The 27,596-nt window shown below is 50.7% G+C and overlaps 2 protein-coding genes across 13 annotated transcripts in view; one reads left to right on the plus strand and one right to left on the minus strand.

The window, feature by feature from the left end:
* IQANK1 (IQ motif and ankyrin repeat containing 1) overlaps positions 1-1,571 on the minus strand; it is a 36,063-nt gene extending 34,492 nt beyond the window's left edge. For 9 of the 10 annotated variants that reach the window (XR_013840855.1, XR_013840856.1, XM_079984298.1 and 6 more), the window contains exon 1: positions 1,284-1,571. Coding sequence is in view for 7 of the 10 variants with exons in the window: in XM_079984298.1 (XP_079840424.1) it covers positions 1,284-1,556 (273 nt within the window). In the remaining 3 variants the exon portion in view is untranslated. The remainder of the gene's footprint in view (positions 1-1,283) is intronic. The other variant, XM_079984302.1, reaches the window with a different exon arrangement.
* On the plus strand, positions 390-27,120 carry FAM83H (family with sequence similarity 83 member H). 3 transcript variants are annotated; one of them, XM_079984208.1, is made up of 5 exons: positions 390-551; positions 15,894-16,369; positions 19,386-19,550; positions 20,553-20,677; positions 21,642-27,120. In XM_079984208.1, exons 2-5 carry the CDS (start codon positions 15,911-15,913, stop codon positions 24,253-24,255), a joined length of 3,363 nt encoding a protein of 1,120 aa, XP_079840334.1. In that variant the 5' UTR covers positions 390-551; positions 15,894-15,910; the 3' UTR covers positions 24,256-27,120. The 3 variants fall into 3 exon arrangements, with proteins under 3 accessions (XP_079840334.1, XP_079840333.1, XP_079840332.1); XM_079984207.1 differs by lacking the exon at positions 390-551 and adding an exon at positions 1,232-1,244; XM_079984206.1 differs by lacking the exon at positions 390-551 and adding an exon at positions 5,904-5,920.
* The last annotated feature ends 476 nt before the right edge of the window (positions 27,121-27,596 follow it).

Below are 27,596 nucleotides of genomic sequence, written 5' to 3' on the forward strand. Positions count from 1 at the left end.
TAGTCCACCCCCCGCCTCGCAAACGCTCCTCCTCCTTCGAGCCAAGCAGTCTCGCCGAGCCTCAGGATTGATGGCTCCCCACGACGTCGGCGATCTCGCCCTGAGACGCCCCACCGGAGCCCGGCACGCGTTTTTCTACGTGGGAATACTTTCCCTGTAGGACAGCCTAACTTGGGCAGGAGCGCGCGAGGGGATTTCCCCTTCAGGGACTGCCCGGCCAGCGGGGTCCGGCTTGAGGGGTCCCCGGAGGCGGGAGGGCCCGCGACGAAGCCCCGTCCCCCGCGGGCAGGGCAGGGCAGGGCGGAGGCGCGGGAGGAGGCGGAGGCGGCGCATCAGGAATGTGCCGAGCGAGGGAGGGAGGCGCGCCTTATCTCTCTCTCTCCCCCTCGGGCCGACTTGGCCGGCCAACTTCGCTCCGCGCCCCGCGCTGCCCTGGGTGGAGCTTGGCTCCCGCCTGCGCCGAGGTGAATCAGGCGTCGCGGGAGGAGAGGCAGCGCCGCCCGCTTGCCGGAAAGAGCACCCGCGCCCGCTGCCCCGGCTCACCTGGCAAGGTAAGGCGGGCGCCCCCGACGAGGCCGGCGGACGCTTGGCCGCCCGGCCGCTCCAGTAGGCGCAGCCGGGCGGGCGGGGGGGCTCACCCGGTGGGGCCGCGGCCCGAGCGGCAGCCGGGAAAGGCCTGGCTCCGGGATCCCGGGGCCCCTCTTTCGCGCCGTCGGGGAAATGGGGCCACCGGCCGCGCGGTATGGGCGACGGGCCGAGGTCCGCGGCGGACGGGCGGTGCTCTCGAGGGGCCAAGGCCGGGAGCGGAGGTGGGCGCGGGGGTGTCGGCCCCCCCTCCCGGGCCGAGGGAAGGAGCCTGTCCCGGGCCGAGGAGCGTCTGTCTGCCGCGGGGCTGGACTGTCGGGGCTCCTCCGCCGGCGCAAGGTGACGGGTCCCCGGAGGCCGAAGGGGCGCCAGGCTCCCGGTCCGCGCGAGAGACGGCTGGGAGTGCCGGCTCCTGTCCCGACACGTGTCGGCGGCTCCGCCGTTCGGCGTGCCGGGGCAGGCCGGCGCTGGCTCGTTCGCCCATCGGGGCCCGGCGACCGCGGAGCCCTGTGCGCGGGGTGCGGGCCGGGCTCGGGCAGGTGCTTGGCCCGGCGAGCTGGGTGCGGCCGCGCTTCTGCGAAGCTCGCCGCCGCCCCGCCTGCCCTTCCCCGGGAGCGGCCGCAAAGCTTCCCGGCCGGGACTCTCTCCGCCGACTTCAGGTCAAGCGGCACTTCGGGAAGCGGAGGTGGGGGGGGCACCTGTCCGAGATGCTGGAGTTGTGAGTCCTGCAGGGCAGGGGGCTCAGCTGGATGACCCTTGGGCTCCCTTTCAAACCACGATTCTATGGATCCGGAGGAGGAACTGCTTGCCTGCCTCCTTTCCTCCTTCCTTCCTGGCCTCCGCACTTCCAGGGCAGGAGCTGTCCCGGGAGGAGGGCAGGTGGGCCCGCTTGGGAGCGCCCCCCCCCGCCTGTCCAGCCTCAAGCCAGCAGGGCCTGGCTGAGCAGCAGCAGAGCTGGCCCTGGGGGTCATCGGACCCCCCTCAGCTTGCCAGGGCTCCCCAAAACATTTGCAGGCCAGTGTTCCTCTGAACAAGGCCTCCCCCCCACACACATACACTTTATCTGGGCTTCAGCTTCTAGCCAGAGAAGTGGGAGAATGGTGGGTCTGTCTCCCAAGATGGAGGAGGAGGGCAGAAGGGGGGGGGCTGCCGCCTGCAGGCACCTGTGAAGTCCCCTCACCTGCTTCCCCCCCCCCCACCGTCATTTTGCTCTGGCTAACTTTGAATGAACAGGGCGCACCGTAGTGGTGTCTGAGTGTAATTGTAATTTTTGAATTGAAACAAGAAATGGGTATAATGATCGAAAAACAATCACAAAACAATAAGGAAAGCCAAACTGAGCAGCCTGCTCTCAAGGTCTGATGGCAAGTGTCCCAGTGGTCCCAGGCGAGAGCAGAGACGGGGCTGGGGCTGAGCATTGGGGCTGCTACCAAGACCCTCCCACTCGCCCCCCTGCAAGATGCATTTTGGAGCAGGACTTCCACAGAGGGTATCACGGGCAGGGGGAGATTCACGCAACAGGAGCCATTGCCTGACGTTAACACCAGTCTTCTGTCTCGGTGAGAGCTGCAAAATGCACAAGTTGCACACTTTGGAGCCAACCTGAGCTGATGGGTTGGAAGGCCCCATTCTGCCCCATTGCATTTGTGCCCCCTTCTTTGGGAGCCAACATAGCAGTTGCCATCTCCTGTGTAGCCGGATTAGAAAAGAGTCCCCCTATGGGTTTTTTAACTTTTTTAGTTATAATTTCTAGTACAGTGCTACCTCAGTTTATGAACTTAATTGGTTCCGGAAGTCCGTTCTTAAACCAAAACCGTTCTTAAACCAAGGTGAGCTTTCCCTAATGAGGCTTCCCGCCGCCGGTGCCCTTCCACTGTTCGGATTCCGTTCTTAGACTGAGGTAAAGTGCACAAACCGGGACACTATTTCCGGTTTTGCGGAGTTTGTAAACCAAATCGTTCTTAAACCGGACTGTTCTTAAACCAAGGTAACACTTAGACCCAAAGTCTAGACCCATTCTAGACCCAAAGTCTAGAATGTATTACAGATCTATTTGGCCACCTTTTTGTCTATGCTCCACACCAGTATTTCATACATGTGTTGTGTGATGATTTTGTTTTATGCTTGGTTTTCAATTTCAATTTTTAAAAATAATGTTTTAGGATTGTGTTGTGAGGTAGTCTAAAGGATATTTTGTGGAACTGGATATTGTGGAACTAGAAAAGGTTCAGAAAAGTGGGGTGAGAGGGAACCTTCCTTCATATGTGGTGGACATGTAGAAAGGGAATAGTATATTGGGAAGTGATTTATAATGAGTTGAAAAAATGTTTAAGATTATTCCCCCCCCCCAAAAAAAAAAACCTGAGTCCTTTTTACAGGGAATAATATAGACAGAAATTCCTAGGTGTCAGAAAAAGTTAGTTATGTGTGCAACAACTGCGGCCCATGTTTTGTTAGCCTAAAAATGGAAAGTGAGCGAGGTCCCAACTGAAGGGGACTGGCAGCTTAAGATGATAGAATATGCAGAACTTGCAGATTTATCACATAGAATAGGACAGCCAGAAGGACATATATTTAAAGAAGAGTAGAAAACATTTATTGAATATATGGGTGTCAGGGGCTCAGGAGCAGAGGCACAGGGGATAACTACAAAGCTGAAAACGCAGGCAGCATTAAGAGAAATTCAACAGTGTATATAATATTTGATTGATGTAAAAGTGGAAAACGGATTTCAATGGTTATAGTAAAATATGCAGGAACATATGATATGTAAAATGAACCATGCAAGGAGAAGAAGAGAAGTCTTTGGATATTTTGAAGTTTGTAAAATGTTTATTTCGAAATGAAAAATTGAAAACTTAATAAAAATTATTCTAGAAGAAAAGAGTGGGGGTGGAGCAAGTCCTCTAGGAGGAAAGGTTGCAATATTTGGGGCTTTCTAGCGAAAGGGGAGTAGTGATAGATTTGAACAAGGGGTATAAAATTATGTGCATTGGGAGGAAGTGAATAGGGAGAGGTCTTCATCTGGAGCTTGGAGTTGTCCAGTGCAGCCAAATGTTGGAAGATTTCAGGACGTACGAAAGGAGGTACTTATTGCATCGCAGTATTGAATTGGTTCCTGCAAGGTGTAGCTTTGGCCACCAACTTGGATGGCTTTACAAGAGGGTGGAGGAGGAGGCGGCCAGTTGTTGGGAATCACAGGCAGGGAGAACAGGGCTGCCTTCTGGTCCTGCTAGCAGCCCACCTCCAGCTGCACATGAGGGAGTGCCCCCCCCCATTTATAGCTCTCCAGGTGGCTGTATTTGTTTATTGGCACAGAGGAGCCAACCTGTCTTGTCTTATAAGAGCAAGATGACCGAGGCAAAGGCAGGTTGGCTGCCTCATCTGCTCTTTGTGAGAAGCTGGGCAATCCACTTTTGTGAGCGCTGCTTCCTCTTCAGGGTCCTCTGTGGCTTTATTTATTTACTGTCCAGGTTCTTGGTTGCATCAGGAGCTGAAAGGAGGGACACCCGACCGTTACTGGGAACTTGCCAAGGGCTCCCACCTTGGGCTGGCACCCTTCTCCTTGCCCACCACCCGCCAGGAGGCTGCTCTTAGCCTGCTCTCAGTCATTGGGTGGGGGGAGCCAGTGTGAGTTGGCGCCTGGGTGTGCGTGGCCTGGTGGGTGACCAAGACTGTGCCCCTTCAGCCCCAGAACAAGAGGGAAGTGTGCACCCCATTCATAAGAGCCCGCGTTTCCTTGGGGGCTAGCAACTTGTTGCGTTAAACCCAAAGCTGAGGTGGTTAAGGTGCCAAATTCTGCACCAGCCTTTGAAATGTGTCCACAGAATGTAGGCGGAGGCCTCTAAAGTAATGGAGAAGTTATATGTGTCATGGCTGCCTGGAAACTCTGTGGTTAACGTGGCCTTGGGATAATTCTTCCCTCTCTATGCAGGCACCCAAACAAACCCCTGCTTAGGCCATTGGCTTCAGAGGTGCTGGGTGAGCTCATTTCGTGTGTGAGGAAGGCGGAGAGGGGTCTGCTTGTCCCACGGGGGGAGGAGTCTCTGTCTGGCCACCAGATGCTTCCCCAAGACCCTCATGTAAGAGGTCTGGAGCAGTCCTGAGGCATCCCACTCCCCCTTTGCCCATCACGCCCCTGCTTGGTAGGAAGTGGGGCTCCGGCCCCCTTGGGGAATTTCTAAGAGAGGGGTATGAGAGCATGTGGCTGCACAGGAAGTAACACCCAGAGGAATGCAGGGCTGTGTTTGTGGGGGAAACACCCAGCCGGGGGGGGGGCTGCTCCATGAGCCCCCTGCTCAGAGCAAGGCAGACATGCTTCCCTGGCCTCCTGCCTCGGAGGAAGAGCAGGGAGCTGAATTTCGCACTCCCAGGCGCAGCCCTGGCACACGTATTGCTGGAAGGATGGCGAGGCAGCTGCCCACCCCATGCCTACCATGTCCCTAGCCCAAGGGCAGAAGGCTGGCCACTGTGAGAACAGGATGGTGGCCTAGATGGGCCACTGGTCTGACGTTCTGATGTCCCCGAGGCCTCTGTCTCGTCTTCAGAAGAAAAGCTCAAGGCCAGCCTGAGCCGCAAGCAGGACCACCCTCACCTGGGAGGGGGGCGTTTTGGTGCTGTGCTGGGACTGGGAGGTTTCCGGCCACCAGGTGCCCGCCTGTGTTCTGTGGGGCAGTGGCATTTGCTGGCAAGTTGGCCTTTCCGAGGCAGCCTGTATTCCTGAAGAAGCTTGACTTGCTGGGTCAGGAGATTCCCCCAGCTGCTGAGGCCAACCAGCCGCACCCCTAGAGGCAGGTGTGAGGGGAGGCCATCCTTTGGCTTCCAGCGATCCTCTCTCTGGCTGGGCTTGGGCCCAGCCAAGGGCTGCCTCCCCCCCACACCCTCTCTCTCAGTTTCCATGCAGCTGGGTGTGTCTGAAGCTGCCAAGCCAGTTTTGCAAGGGAGCACCCGGTGGTGCTGGGAACCAGCCGCAGCAGCTGCAGCACGTAGCAACAGGCCCTGCTGGTACAGGCCGGGACAGGAAGGAGCAGCTCCAGAGCCCAGCAGAGGAGGCCCTGGCAAGAGCCCGGGCTCTGGGGCTGCCAGGAGGGAGCCCACTGCACGACCATCACTTGCCAGAGCAGGTAGCCAAGCCAGGGGTGGAAGGAGACTTTCTGCTTGAGGGAAGCCGTCCTGAAGCACAAAGGCCAGCGGGACCCCAGTCAGCAAAGCCAGGTGGGTCCCCTCCGGTGGGCACAGGGCACCTCTGGAGCTTGCCTTCAACGCTCGGAGTTGGCTTGGCTCCCCCAAGAGCCTGGAGCCGAGCAGTTTCCTCTTGTTCTTGGCAAGCTGGAAGGTGAGCAGCCAGAATCAGGAGGGGCTGCGCTTTGTGTGTCCCCACCCCAACACCCCTCCTTTCTCACTGGGTGTACATTTAGTGCCAGCAACACTGAGCACTGAGGAAAACCTGGAGCTCCCAGTCTTAAGTGCACTGGAGATGGGAAAGTCTGAGAGGCTTCTGGGAACACAGGAAAGGAATGGAGGAGTTTTTTTTGGGGGGGGGCAGCTGGCCAGGGAAGCCGGTGCATGAGCAATGGGCTGTTGGTCAAGTTTAGTGATGTTAAATTCTCAAGAATAATCTTCTCAATCAATGAGAATATTAGTGAATTTTCATTTAAAATAGGAGAATATTCATTTTAATGCATTGAAAATGATATAATAAGGTGATGGCACCAGTAATTGTCATGTTAAGGTTTCGTATGAGGAAACTCAGTAGTTAAATCATATTTTATTCTTCCATTAGAACATGTACATGTTATAGGACAAGCTTGTTAAATAAAACTATATGCATACATATAAAAAAGAAGCCATTGACCTTAAATACATTATCATTATATGATAATATATTTCAGTATGTCAGTCTCTGATAAATATCACCATGTACCATTGAATGGCACTGCATAAACCAGTTACTGGCACTAAATAAAAATATAGAAATGTCAGCTGTTTAAATCAAGGCCACCTCACATGCTGTTACACATAGGCCTAGGTACTTTAAGTGTATAAAGCATTAAAGCTACCTTCTGTACAAAATAAATATGTATGGTCACTGTATGGCCAAGGATATAGAATTGCTAAGAATAAGGTCACACCAAAATAGAAAAAAAGGCTATTACATATAGTTGAAATACATACGAATTAAAATGTTCACCAAATTAAATGAATAGCATTTTTAAAACAAACAAAAAATGTTTTCTGTAGCTCACATTTCAGAACTGCCAATGGTGAATGACAAAAGTGCTCAGTAATGTAACTGAAATTAAAAAAAATCATTATTTATTACTTACACTGGCAATATCACAGCTTGACTTATTATTTACTAGATTTTTAAAATGTGGGGTGTAAAACTAGTTCTTACATTCTCCGGAGCATATTCTCGCCTCACCTCACTAGTCAAGTCATCATCCTTTGGGCTCCTGGGGCTCCTGCTGAGGTGGGCAAGGCATAGGGCAGGAGACCCTTGGCAGGGGTCAGGTGGTGCAGGCGTGAGGGATGGGGCTTCCTTTAGCTGATGGCAAGCAGAACAGGTGTGGCTTCTAGTTAGAAAAAAGCAAGCCCCCTAACCATGAATGCACCCCCTGTGGTACTACAGTGGTACCTCGGGCTATAGATGCTTCAGGTTACAGACTCCACTCAGCCAGAAATCAGTGCCTAGGACTTGCCGATCGCATGGTCGGCGGTTCGAATCCCCGCGGCGGGGTGAGCTCCCATCGTTCAGTCCCAGCTCCTGCACACCCAGCAGTTCGAAAGCACCCTTAAGTGCAAGTAGATAAATAGGTACCGCTTTATAGCGGGAAGGTAAACGGCGTTTCCGTGTGTGCTGCGCTGGTGCAGGCTCACCAGAGCAGCTTCGTCACGCTGGCCACGTGACCCGGAAGTGTCTTCGGACAGCGCTGGCCCCTGGCCTCTTAAGCTAGATGGGCGCGCAACCCCAGAGTCGGTCACAACTGGCCTGTACGGGCAGGGGTACCTTTACCTTTTTAACCCAGAAATATTACCTCAAGTTAAGAACTTTGCTTCAGGATGAGAACAGAAATCGCACAGTGGCGGCAGCGGGAAGCCACATTAGCTAAAGTGGTGCCTCAGGTTAAGAACAGTTTCAGGTTAAGAACGGACCTCCAGAACGAATTAAGTTCTTAACCCGAGGTACCACTGTATAGTTCTCCCCCTTTATGGTGGGCCATGGGGAAATGCAGCTGGCTGTTCAGGTGAGAACAAGATGTTCATAAGGTTTGAAATTTTAATGAAACAGCAACATTCATTTCTCATTGACCAAAGAGGGTGCGCACCCCCCCTCCCCGATACACGTATTGCTGAAACCAGAAATGGAGCCTCAGAATAAAAACGTGAGCTGTGCATTGCCAGAAGAGGCTGGCTCTAAGCACCGCCTCATAAATCAATGGGGATCTTTGGAGGAAGTCAGAAGTCTTTGCTTCTCTGTAGCCTGTTGGGCATATTTAGCAGTCCTATGGGGCATGTGATAATCAGTGCCAGCCAGTACAAATGAAGTTTTGCTTAGGGGGGGGTTCTTACTGATCCTCCTATTGGGGGCTCAAGATATTGAGTCCTCAGATCTGAACTAAGGGGACATTCTGCCCAAAGTGTCTCAAAACGGCTTTGACTGTCTCCCAACTTGCCACTTGGTCCCCTCACCCCCCCCCCCTTGCCTCCCTCCCTTGTAAGGAGCTGAATCTGAACATGGCCAAGAGCCACCTCAGTTGGCGAGAGCAGATAAGAGACAGGTGGGGGCACTTTCGCTGGAAGAGCAGTGAAACCTTTCTGGACCCTCTTGGAACAGCCCCCGGGTCATTTGTATGTCAACATTATATGCCTGTCTCTCCCTGGGCCATTCAGAATCAAAAGTATTGTAAACCGCCCTGTGATCCTCGGATGAAGGGCGGTAGAGAAATGATGATGATAATAGTAGTAGTAGTAGTAGAAGAAGAAGAAGAAGAAGAAGAAAAAGACCTGGCATGCTCAGAGACCAATAGAGCCAATTGGAAAGCAATTGGAGAACTGCCTTCAGTAGCTGAAAAAAGGTGACTGTTGCTGCAGACTTGGACTCCATTTCATCCCCCTAACTTTCCAGTTTTAAAATTGTGCTGTGCTTGTCTCAGTGCTGTGACGTCCAAATGGGCCCCACAAATTCTCCATGGAGCAGCCAGGGAACCAGTTTGCCTTGCACCTTCCAGTCTGGGAAGCCTTGGGAGCCCCACGGCAGTGGCATAGCGTGGGGGGTGCAGGGGGGCCGGCCACACCGGGCGCAACATCTGGGTGTTAGGGTTAGGGATAGGGTTAGGGGCGCAAATCCAGGGTTAGGGGTCGCAAATTACTTGCCTTGCCCCGGGTGCTGACAACCCACGCTACGCCACTGCCCCACGGACTGTCAGAACTGTGGCTATGAGATGTGCGGACCAGGACAGGACGCTAGAATATGGACCTTTGCCCTTGAGGGGCATTCACAGACCCCACCTGGTATATGGCAGGAGATGCCAGCGTCAGCATGCAGTGAAATGGAGTGGGAGGGGCAGAACTCTGAACCGGATCAGAAGAGAAATATGGACCTGAGGCACCAGAGAAGGAGGAGGGCTGGTGGTGGCGGCCCCCCTGCCGGACACCTGCCCTCACCCACTGCCCCCTGCCCCCAGGGACTCACACGCCAACCAGAGTTCTCTCTTGTAATTCACATACAGCCACATCTCACCTTATGCTGTTTTTTCATACACAATGACGACTTTATGCAGAAAATTAAAATAATACATTAAGAGGGGTGGGAGAGCAGGAAAACCCACCCATCCCATCCAGAAGGGCTGACTGAGAGCTTGCTGGAGTCCTCCTGCAACCTCCCCATTCCCCTGGTGGGCACAGGGGGCAGCATGGCCCAACTGGCAGGGCTGGCCCAATACATTTGAACACGTGAGGTGGACCACAAAATGGCGCCCTTCTCACTGCCAGGGAAGAAGGGGGAAGGAAGAGCTCCATTAGGAACAAGGAGGAAAGAAAGCTCAACCTTGAGACCTGCTGCCCCAGTGGCTGCTGCACCCAGAGGCCTCCAGAGTGGGATGACTGGGGGGGGGGGTCAGGGAGAACCATTCCAGTCGCTTAGTATTATTATTATTATTATTATTATTATTATTTCAAAGAATGTGTTTGTGGGAAACCGTTAACTACTTCTTTTTATGCTTTATTGAAGTTAAAAAGAAACAACAAAGTTTTATCCAGAAAAAAGAAAACAATTGTAGTAATTAAATCAAATCACATTGAATTCTTCTTACATCTATAGCGACTTCCCATCACCCCATCATGCATCCACCGCTTATTCAATCTAATGCACTATTCATTTTCTTTTGTTAATTTTCCTTAATCATTATCCACCCTACCACAGAAGTCATTCAAAGGCCTGCCATTGATATCATGCTGTCAGAGCTGCCTCCAGGTCCCAGCTCACAGAGGACCAACGCTAGGCTGTAGTTATGTACAAAAGTCTTTATTGCGATTCAGTTTCCATTTTAAAGCCGCAGCGTGCAGCTCTACGTCTCGACCTTAGACCGGCGAAGTCCCGTCTGAGTCTCCTCCCCTTCCACACCAGTTTAAGACTCTCGCTTTGCTCCACCTCTTCCTAAGTTCCTTTCTCCTCTGGGCCCTCCTGCCCGCTAGGGTCTCATCCTTCCTGGACTCCTCTGACGCTGACCCTGACGATTCTTGCCCCTCCTTCCGGCGGGCTTTAGGACCTGGTTCCCTATCCGGGCTACCTTCTGTACCTTTGAACTTGGCGCGCGCGCCCAGCCTGCAACTTTCCTCTTGATCGTTAACTCGCTCTCCGATGGAGGCGTGGTCAACCCTGACTCATCTTCTCTCGCTGGTGGTGCATATGTGGGCTCTGACACCTGGGACTCCTCCCCCCCACTACGCTCTGGTGGGGAAGCTGGTCCTGATTTCCAACTGCTGCTCTGGGATTCCCCGCTGGCCCCTTGCTTCTGGGGTGTCCCCCTTGGGTCGCCCCTTGCCCTGCCCATCGGCGCCCCCTTCTGTGAATCTTCCGATTCGCTGGAGAGGCTCATGGAATCTATCGGGCTGCTGTCATACTCTCCTACGCTGCCCTCGGATTGCTCCCCCTCGCTTTCCATCTCCTCTCCTCCCTGCGCTCCCGCTGAGTCCCTAACACATGCTATTACAATATTCCTTAATTTTTGAAACAATTTCTCCTTTCCAATTTGTGGCGATTAATATTCTTACAGCTACCGTGGCGTACAAGAATATTTCCTTTGCTTTTTTAGGTATATCTGTGCCTAGTATCCCCAGGAGGAAAGCCTCCAGGTTTTTTTTATAAAGGAAACCTTAAACATCTTTTTGAGCTTGTTGTAAATGACATCCCAAAATTCCTTTATATTCTTACAGTTCCACCACATATGTAGCATTGAATCTTCCACTTCCCCACATCTCCAACATTTACTCAAGGTATTTTTATACATTTTAGAGCCAGTGTGGTGTAGTGGTTAAGAGCGGTAGTCTCGTAATCTGGGGAACCGGGTTCGCGTCTCCGCTCCTCCACATTCAGCTGCTGGGTGACCTTGGGCTAGTCACACTTCTCTGAAGTCTCTCAGCCCCACTCACCTCACAGAGTGTTTGTGGTGGGGGAGGAAGGGAAAGGAGAATGTTAGCCGCTTTGAGACTCCTTAAAGGGAGTGAAAGGTGGGATATCAAATCCAAACTCTTCTTCTTCTTCTTCTTTTAGTGGCGTTAAGTACCATCAGAATTGCATCTTCATAAAATATTATTTTGAAGCGTAACATGCGGTGAACTTCATGTCTACCTTCCATAGTTTTTCCCAGGCATCCATAGGGATGTTGTGACTAAAGTCTTGAGCCCATTTAACCATTACTGATTTTGCCTCCTCTTCCTTGACTTCCCAGTCAAGAAGGAGTCGGTCCATTTTGGAGAGAGCTTCAGTTCTTTTTCCAATCTGGAGGGTTCTGTCTCAAAGCCATTTCTTTTGTTGAGTTTAAATATCTCATGAAGTTGGTGATATTGTAACCAACCTGACAGGTGTGCCCTGATTTCTTTGATTTTTTAAAAATTTCAACTGATTTTCTTCTTCTTTTAACAATACTTTATATGTTGGCCAATTCCCTTTCATATTTTTTTTCTTCACTGCCAGTGCTTCTGGGGCAATATCCACATGGATTTTTAGGTTTGAGCAGACCTTTGTATTTTGCCCAAATCATATATAGGGGTTTCCTTATAATGTGGTTTTAAAATTTTTGTGTGTACCTTGACCATATCGTAGCCTAAGTAGGCATGCCAGCCATAGTGACTGTCATGCCCTTCCATATCTAGAAGGTCTGTGTTTTGTAATATACACCTTTCCCTGATCCAGGAGAAACACGCTGCCTCATAGTAGAGTTTCAAATCTGACAGGAAAAAGCCTCCTCTTTCTTTAAAATCAATTAATAATTTGTGTTTAATCCTGGGGTTTTTCCCCTGCTAGATATATCTTGAGATGTCTCGTTGCCTGTTTCCCCAATCACAGGAATCGTCTGAAATAAGAAAAGCATTTTTGGTAAAACATTCATTTTAATGGTGGATATTTTCCCCCAGAAAGATAAATTTAATCTGCTCTGTATTTCTAGATTTCTTTTTATCTCCATCCAGGTCTTAGTGTAGTTATCTTGAAATAGGTTATTATTTTTTTGCCAAGATCCATATTCCCAAATATTTTCTCTTTTTGCAGATCTTCAAGTTCGAGACATTTTCTAGATCAGGGGTGCTCAAACTTTTCCCAAAGAGAGCCAGATTTGATGAAGTGAACATGCATGAAGGCCAACCAAAGTTGTTGACCTTTTTTTTTTTTTGATTGAAGTTAAGTTTTTGAGCTTTTTTTAAAGCATTTTACCCCTAAGTTATGGGGGTCGGATTGAGTCAACCGGTGGGCCGGACTTTGGCCATGCTTGTTCTAGATCATCTCTTTCCTGTTTAGTTTGATTCTTGACCAAGAGCTTTGTTTTAGAACTGTTTAATTTGAACCCCACTACCTACCCAAAATTCGTTTCTAATACCTTTAATAAACTTACTTTTGGGTTCTCTGTCATTATAATAAGGTCATCGGCAAACGCCTTTAGTTTACATGCTTTCTCTCCTAATGTTATTCCTTTTATGTTTTGGTCTTCCCTTATTTTTTTATTCAGCATTTCCATTACCAGAATGAATATTAGCAGGGATAGCAGACACCCTTGCCTTGTCCCTTTTCTTATTACAGAGTCTTCTGTAATGTTGCCATTGATAATAATCTTGGCCTGTTGATCAGAGTATATAGCCTCAATTCCTTTACAAAACTGTTCACCAAACTCCATTAGTTGCATCATTCTTTTCATGAATCTCCATGAGATATTATCAAAGGCTTTCTCTGTGTCAACCAGCATTAATACTGCTGGTTTGTCAATTCTGATTTCTAAGTATTCCAACACATTGATAACATTTCTGACGTTATTTTGCATCTGATGTCCAGGGAGAAAGCCGGCCTGGTCTTCGTGAATGTTGTATTTAAGAATCTTTCTCAGTCTTTCCGAAAGTATGTCAGCAAATAATTTATAATCATTGTTTAAAAGGGAAATTGGCCGGTAGTTTGAGACAATTGTTAGATCAGTTCCCTGCTTAGGAAATAGGGTTATATAACTTTCTGTCCATGATTCCAGCAGTTTTTACTATGTTGTTCGTCATATCCTTTAATGGTTGGAATAGGGGTTCTTCTAGCTTTTTATAATAGCTTGCGGGTAGGCCATCTGGGCCCAGGGCCTTCCCTGATTTCGCTTTTTAAATTGCCTGTTGAACTTCTAATGCGGTAATAGGAGAATTTAGGAGGCTGATTTTCTCCTTTAGAATCTTTGGTAAGTTGTTCTGCTTTAGGTATTCTTCTTTTTTGTCGTGATTGTCTGTTCCCTCCCTGTATAGCTCTCTGTACTAACTTACAAAACTTCTGTTTATTTCCTTGGGTCATCTGTTACTCTTTTCTCTTATTTTAATTTTGTTTATGATCTTTTCATTCTGCTTTTGTTTTTTAAGTTGCCAAGCTAATAGTTTGCCAGGTTTATTTGCAGACTTAAAGCTTCCATGTTTTAGCAACTTGATTTTCCATTCAATCTCTTCGTTAATAATAATTGAGAATTGTGTCTGGAGCATTTTAATATTTTGTTTGATTAGTTCACTGTCCGGGTTATTAAATAATTCTTTTTCATTTTCCCCAATTTCTTCCCATATCACTTCCCATTTTTGTTTAGTTAGGATATGTTCTACTCTGTTTCTCTTGGCTTTATCATTAAGTCCATTTACATTCCTGGTGGCAATCTTTTAAGTTCATACTTTAATGTATCTTCACTTCACAGAAATAAAAGCAGTAAATACACAATATAAACAATTTATTAACGCCCTTGAGTGATGCTTAAATCACTCCTTTTGTCCAATCTCTCTCTTTAATTTCCTTCTGTTGACGTTGCCACGTCCGTGTCATCCACTCCTCCCACTAGTTGTTTTCCCCCTCCCGTTTCCTTCTAATACTTCCTCCAGAATTTGTTGGTGTCTTCCGCCATCAAGCACCTTCATCTCTTTCCTTTAAAAAAGGAGGAGATACCCTCTGGGAATTCTGTAAACTATAGAGTTTGCATTTGGGGCTTCAGCAAGAGGTTTGTAGCTGTCTCTTTTTCCAAAGCCTAACAGGGTTTTCCTTAAGAATGACAATGTCTCTTTCATCTATTCTCAGTTTCCTTTTATTGTTCATTTGCAGCATTTTGTCTCTGATGGCAATTGATGTAAAGGACACCAGGCACTCACCAGGCCACTTATTAGCTCTGGCTACACTTGATCTAATTCTGAATATTTTTTCTATACCTTGAGACGTCACCTGTTCATCCAAATCTAACCTCTTGGCCAACTCTTTCGTAATTTTCTCCTCAATCTGCTCCTCTGGGACACTTCTGAATCTTTAAATCCTCCCCCTCCTTTGCATCTGTAATGTTGCTGTTGCATCCAGTGCTGCTTCCTGTGTTTCTTTCAGTTCTGCGGTCTCTTTTGCATCTTGTCACACTCCCTTTTTACTTCCTTACTCTCATTCTGGGTCCTCTTAGCTGCCTCTTATAGATTTTGGGATTTGCATTTAAGGTCTTGGACTATTTTTGTTAATTCCACTTTTTTGTTACCAAATCATTCATCTGACTTGATAGTTCCACAATAATTTTGGCATTTTGATCAATTTTGCTTCCCATTCTATCAAGTTTCTCATCAATTATTTTTGCATTGTCATTCATATATTTTTCATATCTATTATTTTCCTTTTAAGATCTAAAATGCTTTAATATCCATGTTCGACTCAAGTTCCATTGCAGAGCTTCTTCTACCTCCCATGGAGGACCATTCCGGCTTTGTGTGGTTTTGCCTATATGCACAATAGTCAGGAAGAGCCCCTGTGTCAGGCGAGACCTGGGCCTGGGCCTGCCCCTCTGCCCCTCCTGGGCCAGCTACATTGGAGGAAGCTGCCTCCCCCCTGCTGGGAGGTTCCGTCATGGGTGATCCTGCTGGGTGCTGGATTAGGAGAGGGAGGGAGACGTGCTCTTTGCCCTCCTCTTTCTCCATACCATCCAGGATAGAATAATAAAATCACAGAACATTAGAGTTGGGAGGGACCCCCAGGGGTCATCCAGTCCAACTTCCTGCAATGCTCCCATCAAGCTGTATCCCCATTTTATATTGAATATTTATATCTTGCTCTTGGTACTTATGAATGAAAATTATTTTAGTAATTTGGAACTCTGTGTATTGTATGCATAAGGTGCATTTATGGCTTTTATGTATTTGTGTATTTTATGTACTATGGCATTTATGCATTTATGTACTTTATGGCTTTTATAAGCCTCTTTGAGTTTATTTTATGAAGAAAATTAGGATACAGATCTTAAAAATAGCATAAATGAATTGCCAGGGAGCTGAACGGGGACGTAGTTGTGGCCAGATGCACTCCCTGTTGAGTTTTGCAAACAGTGTGTAGAAACAGTAGCTAAGTCATTAATTAGGGGATTGAGGGTCATCCGTTCTGTGAGTAAAATATCTGCCTCATGGAATTATGCCAAAATTATAGTTACCTAAAAAGCAGATACGGACCCATTTCAGAATTCTTTGTCCTGCTCTTAGGATCCCACCCTAAGAGGGAGGGGACGGTGGCACGTTTTGTGAGTCTCCCTGGGCCTGTTCTGCTGTGACACGGCTGCCTCTTCCCTCCGCAGTGCCCCCATCTGTCGCCATGGCTCGCCGGTCTCAGAGCTCTTCGCAGGGCGACAACCCCCTGGACCCCAACTACCTCCCACCCCACTACAAGGAGTACTACCGCCTCGCTCTGGACACGCTGGCCGAGGACGGGGAGGAGAACTATCACCGCTTCCTGGCCGAAGAGGGCGCCCCGGACTTCCTCTGCCCCTCGGAGGTGGAGCACATCACCCAGCACATCCAGAAGCCCCAGTATGCCCATCAGGAGGGCGGGGGTGGCAGCACAGACTCCGGCCCCCACGACACAGACATGGACGGCTCCTCTGGCACTTACTGGCCCATGAACTCTGACCTGGCCGTTCCAGAGCTGGACCTGGGCTGGCCTATGGTCTTTGGGTTTCGAGGGACGGAGGTGACCACTCTGGTGCAGCCCCCACCCCCAGACAACCCCAGCATCAAGGAGGAAGCACGCAGGATGATCCGGGCGGCACAGCAGGTGAGAGATCAGGAAGGGGGCTGTGGGAAAAGGACGCTGGCAGGAGCCCAAAGGCAGGCGGACGGGTGGGAGGAAGGAAGGAAGGGGGAGGTGGGCAGGATCCAGCAGTTTCTGACATGACTGCTGCCATGAAAGCTCTCTGCCCTGATCCTTTGGGGGCTCCATGACGTCCCTGCTGCCGGTCCTTAAGAAGGAGCTGCATTGGCTCCCAGTTCAGACAGGGCACTGAATGCTTTATGGGCCTGGCCAGGCAGCAGACGTGGCAGCAGTTGGTGGTAAGCAAGACCAGGGGTCACGGTGGGAAAAGCTAGCGGCATTTGCTGCTGTGATGAACCAGTTATCAAAGCCCATTTCACAGAAGGCAAAGTGGTGTGACTCAGAGACATGTAACTTGCCCAAGAGCCTGAGAGCAGTGGAACTTGCTTGAGCGAAGCTGCACAGGGTTGTTCTCTGTGTTGAATGAGTATCCCTCTTTTTCCTGCGTGGCCAGATGCTAAGGAGGAGGGGGCTGCTATGCTTTAGTGGTGGAAGAGGGCATTTCAGATGGCATGATCAGCTACACTTCCAAAAGCTTGTGTTTTTACTTTAAAAATATTATAGCCTGCTTTTCATTGAATCCGGGGCTCAAAGCAGTTTTCAAAATGGAAACATACAGTCTACAAAATTTAAAACATAGATTGACATCATAGATTAAAACATCAGAACAACATTCATGGTGCAAATACTTTCTCAAATAAAACAGTTTTGACATAGCAGGGATGGTGTCTGCCGGATTTCAAGTGAGAGGGCGCTCCATCAAGCGCCCCCCCCCCCCCCCGGCACAGCCGTTCCCTCTTCTATGCACTGATTAAAGGAAGTTGCAGGACTCCTCTGCGCTCCTTGCATCCGGCCTCCCTCCTCCCACACTCATTGTCTCCCTCCACCTTAAGGCTCCATGGAACTTGCTTCGTTCTGTCCTAACTAAATGAGTGGACTCCCACCCTTATGTGCTCCTCAGGAGGACTCCTGATCTCAAATAAACACACAGGAGTAACAACAACCCCTTCAGAGGCAGCTCAAACACTGAGACAAATTGGATAGTTATAAAAATGCTTAATCAAAGGCCACAATTTCCACTTTTTGTATACACATCAACCCCAAAGTGTAATAGGAAATAAAAAAACAATATTTTGTTTAAAAAAAATGCTTCGCAAGCCTCACACTTTCCCTTTTTAAAGCTTAGATCTGTTCCAAGACTTTTGCAAAAATAATAAAAAGAAATAAATAAAGGAGGAACGTTATGGAGGAGTGTTGTAATGGAAGAGCTGACACCACCTTAACTCACATGTTACACATGCCTGTCCTATCATGTCCATTAAGCAGAGGAAAAAGCAGCAGCAATAGCACTCCTTGCTGTGCTCCTTAGCAGGCGGCATTCAGAGGTTTCTGAAAATTAACAACAACAACCAGTGTGCCGTGGCACCCTGGGGTGCCTTGAAGGATGGGCAGGGGTGCCGCAGGCAACACTGGTCTCTGTCCCTCTTTCCTTCCCTCCCTCCTCTGATGCCCTCTTTTGTCTCTGCCTCCCAAAGGCTTGCACAGCTGTTTGTTTCAGCAGCCCTGGCTACAAGCTCCCCAGGCGCATGCTGCCTCTGGGGCTGGCCAGGGGGTGCTTCCCAGGCCCCTATAGGGCAGTGTGAGGTGGCACCTCTCTTGGGGGTGGGGGGGGCAGCTCAGAGACCGGGGTGGCAGCAGCAGCTGCCCAGAAGACTCCCAAGGGGAGGGGAGGGGAGGCTGAGGGAAGACTCCACAAGGGAAGATTTGCAAAATGACAGCCATCTGGCAAAGCAGAAATACAGGAAGGGGTTTTACTGCTTGAGGCTACAAAGGAGAGAGACGGAACATGCACACAGGAATTCCAGATATTTGGAGGGTGCTAAGCAAGGGCTTCTGAGGTAAAGGAAGATAACGGGGCTGGCTAGCTAGCTACAGGAAAGGATCCATTGTAAATGGTTTCAACTGATGTTAATATTGCATTTTTATATTGTTGTAACCCACCCTGGGACCAAGTGATGAATGGAAGGTAAGAAATCTAATCATCATAATCAATAATAGTAATAGTAAAGCTGGGCTTGTTAGTTAGGGGCCACCGGGAGGTGGTGCTGATCTAGAGGGATGTGCTGTTGGGGGGGTCCCTCTTCCTGCCTGCCTGCCTGCCTGCCTCCCCCACCCACCCCAGGAGCCCTCCTACGGGTTAGACTGTCTGCCACGTCCCAGGTGCAGATTCTGGTGCAGATTCTGTCTTGTCCAGAGGTCAGTTCCACACAATGCAGAAGTCGGGCCTTTGCTGTGGTGGCTCCCCAGCCCTTGGAATTCCTTCAACTTGGAGACCAAGACAGGCTCCTTTTCAGCACCTACCAAAGACCTCCTCCTTCCAACAAGCCTTTCACATGCAGATTCTTCCAAGCCTGCAATTGTTTTTGAGAGATGTTTATTTGCTATCATTTCTTCCTTCCTGCCCTGGGCTTCTTTGGAAGGAAGAGCAAGATAGGAATGTGATTATATATGAGAACTGTGAGGGGAACTTCCTGGCCTTTTCAGTCTAGGTATAAATGGGTTTTTTGGCGGGGGGGGGGCAGGCTGCTATACACAAAGCTGTCAGCTTTGGGACTACTGTTGAATCTCATCAGTTATTCATTGCTTTCATGTATAGACTGCTTATTATCAGTAGATCCTTCTTTTGTTATTAAGGTTTTGCTATTGAGATTTCCAAAAATGAAGCCTTCCACACCCCAGGGGCCCAGCAGAGAAGGCCCCCGTAGGGTGACTGGACTTTTATTTACACTGCTTCCTGTGAGCTCTGGCTCTGGCCAGGGAATGGGAGGCCAAGGGCTGGCAGCTCCTTCAAAGGGCAGGAGAGAGGGGCTGAGCCCTGCCAGGGCACCTGAGGCTGCTCCCAGGAAGTCAGTCCTCTGGCTTCCCAAGATGGAAAGAGAGTCCTGTGAGGTGTTAACCTGCCCTTTTGCCTTCCCTCCAGGTGGTTGCCATAGTGATGGACATATTCACTGATGTGGACCTGCTGGGCGAAGTGCTTGATGCTGCAGCCCGCAGGGTTCCTGTGTACATCCTGCTGGATGAGATGAATTCCCAGCTCTTCCTGGACATGGCAGCCAAGTGCAGAGTCAACCTCAACTACGTGGAAGTAAGCACAGCAGGAGGGGGCAGGGGCTCCCATGGGGCAATGTGGCACTAGGGCACAGGGTGCAATTTTGCGCCCCTTTGGTACCCCAAAACCCAAGCACCCCAAACAGTGCAGGCAGCCCTGAGAACACCAGGAGAGCCTGGCTGTTGGATCAGGCCCAGGGGAGCCCATTGGGTCCAGCATCCTGTTCTCACAGTGGTTGACCACAAGTGAGACCCGAGCACAGCCACACTCCCTTCCTGGGGTCTCCAGCAACTGGCATTCAGAAGCATTGCTGCTTCCAGCTCTGGAGGCCAAGCTGAGCCGTTGTGGCTCTAGAATCATAGAATGGTTGAGCTGCAGAGATAGAAGGACCCCGAGGGTCATCCAGTCCAGCCCCTGCAATGCAGGAATCTCAGCTGAAACATCCCTCACAGGTGGCCACACAACCTCTGCTTAAAAACCGCCAAGGAAGAAGAGTCCACCACCTTCTGAGGGAATCCGTTCTGCTGTCAAAAAGTTATTCATAAGTGTCAGAGCTCTGACAATAAGGTTTAGTTGGAATCTCCCTTCCTGTTGGTTTGAATCCATCCGTTCGGGTCCTGACCTTTGGAGCAGCAAGAAACAGTTTGTTCCCTCTTTGATGCGACAGTCAGGAGCCATCAATTGCCCTTTCCTCCTCCAGGAGTTTGTCCGTTCCTTGTTTAAAGTCATCTAGGTTGGAGGCTGTCACTATCCACGGTTTTAACAGTGCTCTGCAGGAAGAAAGACTTCTTTTTGTCCTGAATCTTCCAACATTCAGCTTCACTGGGTAGAAGCTCTCTGAGAGAGTGGAGGAAACCATGCAGCAACACACACACACCCCTCCTGCATTGATTCCGGCATTGCAGTGGTTTGGATTAGATGACCCCAGGGATCCCTTCCAACTCTGCCTCTTGGGAGCCTGCAGATAAACGGCCTGGGTTGGGGGGAGCAGCGGCTTCCTTGGGGATTTTCCTGCCTGATACCTCTCTTGCCTTGCAGTTCCTCCGGGTGAGAACAGTTTCCGGCCCCACCTACTACTGTCGCACCGGGAAGTCCTTCAAGGGGCATGTGAAGGAGAAGTTCCTGCTGGTGGATTGCATGGTGGTGCTGAGCGGGAGTTACAGGTGAGTGGAGGGCAGGTGAGCAGGGGAGAGGCCACAGGTGGCTTGACTCCTTCCTGCTGCAACAGACTTCAGCTGAGATGGGCAATTGAGGGCTGTGATGAGCCTTAGGAGGGAGAAGGAAGTGCAAATGGCCACCCAGCTGCCCCAAAGGAGGAGCCTTGGGATGGAGAGGGCCAGCCATGGGTGGGGAAGCTGGCCAGGATCCTAAATCAGGAGGGCAAGCAGAAATCCATCCACTCTTGGAGCAACTGGGCCTTGCAGCAAACTTTGGATGTCCAGGCAGAATCTCTCAAGGCAGAGCAGGAGTCAGGCATTTCCCATTCCCCTTGCTGGGCCAGAGCTCTTTGGGTTACAGTAGTGGGGGGCCCTGTCCAGTTCCCACAGAGACCTTATGGAGGATGTGGGGTTCATAAGAGAAATAGCAGAAGTAGGTCTGCCTTTTGCTGTTCCAGGACTCCAGTTCTCATTGTGAGGCCTTGGGCTTGGATGTGACTCGCACAAACAACCCGTCCAGACTGTAATTCTCCTTAAACTATAAGGCTCTGGCTTTGTACGTTCTTATGTGGAATAGTTATATTCTGCCTTTTAATTTGAAAGACCATCCAAAGGGATTTCAGCATTAATACAACATCACTAACAAGTAGACATTATTCTGCTAAGAAGCAGGCACTGCTCAAGGCCCTCTGGAACTAGAGGCAACCAGCAAGATATTAAAGGGAAACGGCAGCAATAAGGAGCCCTCTCCCCAATTCCAGGCCATTGAAGGCACAGGCAGAGTTATTTTAACCTGGCACCTGATATCTCTGGGGAGGGAGTTCCACAAAGGGGGTGTCACCCTCTGGGCGTGGTGCCCACAGTATCCTGTGGGTACAGGGAGGAGGAGGAGGCATCTCGCGCCTGCCCTGCGAGGCAGAGTGGCCACTCGCAGCAGTAACGTGCCCATCTCTTGCCTGCTTCTCCACAGCTTCATGTGGTCGTTTGAGAAGATCCACCGGAGCATCGCTCACATCTTCCAGGGAGAGTTGGTGGCCAGCTTTGACGAGGAGTTCCGCATCCTCTTTGCCCAGTCAGACCCGCTGGTTCCTCCTGCCAATGTCCTGATGAAGGCGCCAGAGAGCTTCATGGCACCCTTTGGCATGGCACCCTACGGCAGCAACCTGCCCCTCTTCCCCAAGAAGCACCCCCTGCTCTTCCCCCGGGAAGACAACCTTTTCTCGCCGCTGATGGACAGGGTTGACCCAGACAGGTACTTCCTGTCCTCCTTCAGAAGAGACGACATGCTGCGCCACACCTTGGAAGGGTCAGCCATGCGGATGTATTCCAAGAAGGTGGAGATGGAGAACTCCCAGCTGGACCCCATCCGGGGCTTTCTCCGCTCGAAGCAGCTGGAGATGGACTCCTTCAAAAGGCACAGCTTTGCAGAAGGCACCTTTGAGAACTTTGCTTCTTCAAAGCAGTTTTCCAGGCAGATGTTCATGAACAATTTGGATGATTTTAAAATTCAGTCCAGCCATTTTCAGAAAGACCAGTTCTACCAGTATCAGTTTGAGCATCCCCATGGTGCCAGCAGGCCCCAGGGGCTCTTTGAGAGAATAAGGGGAGGCAGGCCCGGGTTCAACGAAGCGGAGGATTACGCCGACGGCTTCCGGTGCCCAGAAGTAGAATCCGGTTTCCCCCAGGAGGGCTACCCTCTGCGGCTGGACTACGTGCCTTCCAATTCCTCCAAGGAAGTGAGGCATGGCTCTGACCAAGTGAATGTGGCTGGCAATGGCCCTCTTGGGCTGCCCTCATTCCGGACACAGAACATGGGGCAAAAGTTCATATGCCAGACGTCCCCAACCCAGAAGCAGAGCCTGGAACAAAGGCTGTTCCTGCAGGACCAAGACCAGGATGCAGATCAAGGCAAGAAAGTGCAAGAGAACCGAGCTGGCCTGCGCAACTGGAGAATTTCCTCCTACCTGAGTGGGTGCCAGTCTGACCCAGGAGAGGAGGGTCTCCCGGCGCCCATGGAGTCAGAGGCCTACAACGAGGTGCTTGGCCCCACAGAGCCCCTCCCACGCTTCCCCAGTGACCTCCTCCCCTCTTTCAAAGCCCCACTGCCACTTTCAGGAGCTGAGAGGCCAGCTGAGGAGGCCTCTTTGGTGAAGCAGGATCCCTTCAGGAGCAGGATCAACCCCTTGATTCAGAGGAGCTCACGACTCAGGTCGTCCCTAATTTTTAGTGCTGCCAAATTGGACCAGCAGAACACGTCGGCTGAGAAAGTCCAGGTGATTCAAAAAGAGCAGACATCCAGCGAGGTGACGAAGGACAGCGAGACAGTCAAGACGACCACCGCCTCCAAAGTAGCTGAGCTACTTGAGAAGTATAAGACAGTGGGCAAAGACTCAGAAAGTACGACCATCAGTCACACAAAGGCCATGGCCTCTTTCCTGCAGGAAGAGTCCCAGAATGCAGAGAGGAAATGCACCAAGTCGGTGCAGTACAAGATCTTGGAGAGCCACGTGTCAGACTCCAAAGACTCTCTCGGCAGCTACAAGTTGCACTTGGAGTCAGATAGGGCATTTGGAGAGTCCACCTCAGCCGGCCAGCTCACTGACATGCTTGGCAAGGATCCCATTGCACAGATGAGCGGTAAAACGGACAAGCTCGCTTCTCGGTTCTACCCAATAGAGAACAAGCCCAGTCTTCCAGAGGAGAACCTCATATTTGTTGGAGAAACTCAGAAACGAGCTCTTGCAGAAAGGAAGGAGAAGCTTTGCTTCAAAGGGGAAGCTCAGAATCTGCCCGAGACAGAATTCAAGAAAGCAGAACAAGCCCAGACTGTGGAAGTTCCCTCCAAGGCTCACGGCTCCAACAGCTCCCTCAATAAGCCAGAGGAAGACGGCGGTAAGCAGGAGCAGAGCCCACGGGAGTTTTTCAGGAAAGGATCTCTCAGGCTAAAGCAGCTGCTGAACCCCAAAGGGGAGAAGAAGCCAGAAGAAGACGCCACCCCTGAGAGCTGGAAGCCAGAGAAGCCGAGTGCAGGAGGCCTCAAGCGACTGTCCAAAGGTGACTTCCAGGAGGCGATAGAGGAAGAGAAGTCTCCAAAGCCAGCTCCTTCCCCCCTTGTCCCCAAAGGCAGCCAGTCCCCTCAGCATCGGTTTCCCTCATCCACATCCAATGTCCTCTACAGCAGCAACCTCCGGGATGACACAAAGGTCATTCTTGAGCAGATTTCTGCTAACAGCCAGAAGAACCGAGCGGAGCTGGCCAGGCAGCTGCCGAGCTCCAGCAACCCAGAGCTGTCCAAGTCGGCCACCAGCCTGGACCACAGAGCTGAGGAGAGAAGCACCGGGATCCTCCGGTCGGAGAGCTTTGGCAGCCACAGGCGGAATCTGCAGAGGGACCCTTCGGAGGACAGGGACTCCCTCCTGAAAAGGATGGAGAGCATGAGGAAGGAGAAGCGGGTTTACAGCCGGTTTGAGGTCTTCTGCAAGAAGGATGAGCATGGTGAAGAGGAAGGTGAGCCCGATGCCAAAGACAAGAAGGTGGGCAAATTCATGCCCAAGCTCCTGGGCACATTCAAAACAAAAAAGTGACTCTGATGTTGCTGCTCACCTTCACCTCTCTGGTCCAGAACCGCTTTGCCTGGGACAAATGCTGGTGGGAAGCCCTCCTGTCAGAACAGCTGTGGAATGGGCTGAGCGGGTGGCTGGGCTGGTGGCAGGGGGGCTCTGGGCCCCTGGAGGGGGGGGGACAAAAGGGGCACCAGAAGGCGCTTCTTCAAACCAAACTCTGTCGGGGGGAGGGGGAGCCCAGCTGACATGGAGTTCTGTAACCATCTGTCAAAGCAGCTTTCTGTGACAAACTTTCTGCTTCAGTGTCAGGAGTTGGCGGGTGCCAAGTTGCTTTTTGGGTTAAGATCCAGCCTTTCTCTGGCTTAGTGCCAACCTCAGCGAAAGCATCACTGGCCAGTCTACAGCAGCCTTTGCAGCACCAGAAGATGCCTACTTGACCAGCGCTGGGGACCCACCACTTAACCAGATCTTTCTCAGAGAGATTGTTTCTACTCTCTCTCTCTCTCTGTGTGTGTGTGTGTGTGTGTGTGTGTGTGAGTGAGTGAATAAAGCACTTGAGGGGCTGGGGGTGCCAAGGGGATCTGTGTAAACAGCAGCATTTGCAATTGCAGGGTAGGCTGAGACTTAGGCTGGTAGAGCTGGCTGGGTGCTGACTTCCACCACTGCACATGTCGCCATTGCAAGGCAGATGAGGCTTCCTCCAGGCACTGGCAGGAAGGAAGAAGCAACCCTGCTGGGCAGGGTGTGGATAGGAAGAGGAGACGGCAGTTCTGCTGAAGGACGGGGGCTTTTGCGTCACATAGGTAGCTGCTTCTGCACCACCCTTCTTCTGACACTTCCCCTCCCGCCCCAATCCTTATACCCTCCATTGTCACTCAGGGTTCCCCCAGGCACCCTATTTATTGAGCATCCTCCATCCTGACTTGCTTCCACAAAGCTCCTGCACAGGAGACAAGGCTGTATCCAGCCTTCATTGGGCATTTGTTCTCATTTGCTTACTGGGAAGCTATACGACAATGAGCATCCATCTTGGTTGGTTTAGACATCTTGCTGCTCATCATTCATTCACCCCCCCCCCCACTTTTCAGTGGGTTTCCCTATCACTTTCATAATTGCTCAAAGGCTGCTTTTTCTTTTAAGTGGTGCTGGGGGGACAGAGAGGGGTTTGAATCATTTTAATTGTGCAAACCTGAATTTACGGCATGAATTGCTCCCATGAGTCTGGAGGTGCGCAGATTCAAGTGGGCTGCTCCATTTCAGACTGCAGGCGGGGTTCATGTGATAGAATGCTCCTTCATAAGTAAATGTTCTTCCTTCCACATAGAAAATGGCTTGCTGGCTTAGTCTTCCTGAAATGATCGTTGTCTATGTGCAGGGAACCCTTTCCCTGGGAGGAGCATTCACTCCTTTGACCTCCATTCTGAACTGCAGCAGCCAAGATGCGGCTGGCCCACCTGGGCCAGGAACTGCAGCTGAGTGGAAGAGGGATGCCCCAGGGCAGCGAAGGTCCCTGGTGCCTCCCGTTAGACCAGTCTCAGTGAGCAGCACAGCCAGGAAAGGCTTTGCAGAAAGAGGAGAGGCGGCAAATCAGGCCACGGACAGAAGCAGCCGACAAGGGGAGCAGACACACAAATCATGTTTAATGGCTATGGTTCAAGTTGCCCACCCTGCAGGAAGGATTGCCAGCAAGGGGGCTCAAGCCAGGGTCTTGGCCAGGAATCCCACCTCCCGTGCAGCAGTGAGGGTCTCATGAAAACCATTGCTCACACATGCTGGACCAGGAGCATTTAAAAGAGGCAACTATTTATGCCCCTGGAATTAAACCAATAGGCATGTAAACCACCACTGCTTTATGAGGATGGTTTTCAGGGTGAGAGCAAAACCCACGCAGGTTGTCAGAAGCTGGCAGCCAATGGGGAGAGCCTGGTGTCCCTCCCTTTCCTCCTTGCGCTGCCTCTCTGCATGCTGCCTTTGAAAGACAGGTTCTCTTGGCGAGGAAGCACAGCAGTACTTCCATGGAAGCATGCATAGCAGCATTGCCATGTCCCTTTTGGGAGCTGTCACTCCATTACTGCTTCCCCAAACATAAGGTGCCTCTCCCCAAATCTCAGGGTGAGGGGGATGCTACCCACAAGCATGGGCAGCCACCAGGCTGGAGCATTTCTCATGGTTTCAATTGTATGAACTTACAAATTCATGGAGGAGAGTAAGGTGACTGCCAGTCAGGAGGGGCGTGTCCCGCCTCCAAGAACACCAGTCGCCACAGGGAGAGGCTGTTCTGCTCCTGTTCTGCTTGTGGGCTTCCCAGGAGCATCTGCTGGGCCTCTGAAAGGAACCCAGTGCTGGACTGAAGGGTCTCCCCCCCCCCCTTGCTCTGATTCAGCTGCAGGGTTCTCTGTCTCTTCTGGACATCATTGCCTTCTGCCAGGTGCTTTGGGTTGTGAATGTCTTGAGAAGTGAAGAAACGAAAGAATCAAAGTAGATGATTCCCAGAAGGCAGGGAATATTGCACTGAAGAGCAGAGGGGACCATGAATGACTGCAGACAGGCCCAAGCCTGTGGAGGGTCCTGCGTGACCCTTTGGCTTCACGTGCAGAGCCACAAGCCTCTGCTAGTCCTGAAGCACAGTTTGCCCCTCTCTGTTTGTTGCATCAATTGAAATAGAGTAAGTTGCTTAAAATGCCAACTGTCCACTGAAATGTAGAAGCTACTTTTGGAGCAGGGCCCACAGGACTGGCAACTGGAGGTGACAGGCAGAGGCCACCCAGCCAAAGCCACAGCAGAGGGGAGGGGGCACAGAAATACTGTATCAGGAGGGTTGACATTCTGCACTAAAAGCAATAATAAGTTCTGTGACTGGAATAAACTATGCAAATGTACATACAATTCTGGAGTCTGTCATATATTTAGATTGCAGTAACAGGAGAACAAGGGCTCCGAAGCTTGAGTTGTCTTTTGGGATCAAGTAATGGGAAGAGTTGTGTGGCTCAGGAATAGGTATGGGGATGGCTGTCGTCCTGCAGGCATGGTTTGATTCTTCATAGAATCATAGAATTGGAAGGGACCCAAGGGTCATCTAGTCCAACCCCTGTAATGCAGGAATCTCAGCTGAAGCATCCATGACAGATAGCCATCCAACCTCTGCTTAAAAACCTCCAAGGAAGGAGAGGGTGACTGTTCCACTATCGAACAGCTCTTACTGTCAGAGCGTTTTTCCGAATACTTAGTCATGATCTCCTTTCTTGTAACTTGAAGCCATTGGTTCGAGTCCTGTCTTCCAGAGCATTCTAGCTCCCATCAGCCCCAGTCTGTCTGGCCAGGGATGATGAGGACCGTAGTTCAGCAACGTTTGGAGGGCCACA

Source organism: Podarcis cretensis (genome assembly GCF_951804945.1).
Source record: "Podarcis cretensis genome assembly, chromosome: 7".
Lineage (NCBI taxonomy): Eukaryota > Metazoa > Chordata > Lepidosauria > Squamata > Lacertidae > Podarcis > Podarcis cretensis.

Coding starts and splice junctions, on each gene's coding strand:
- FAM83H (XM_079984208.1), top strand. CDS start 15,911: ATGGCTCGCCGGTCTCAGAGCTCTTCGCAGGGCGACAACCCCCTGGAC. Junction 19,551..20,552: donor TCAACCTCAACTACGTGGAA/GTAAGCACAGCA, acceptor CTTGCCTTGCAG/TTCCTCCGGGTGAGAACAGT. Junction 20,678..21,641: donor GTGCTGAGCGGGAGTTACAG/GTGAGTGGAGGG, acceptor GCTTCTCCACAG/CTTCATGTGGTCGTTTGAGA.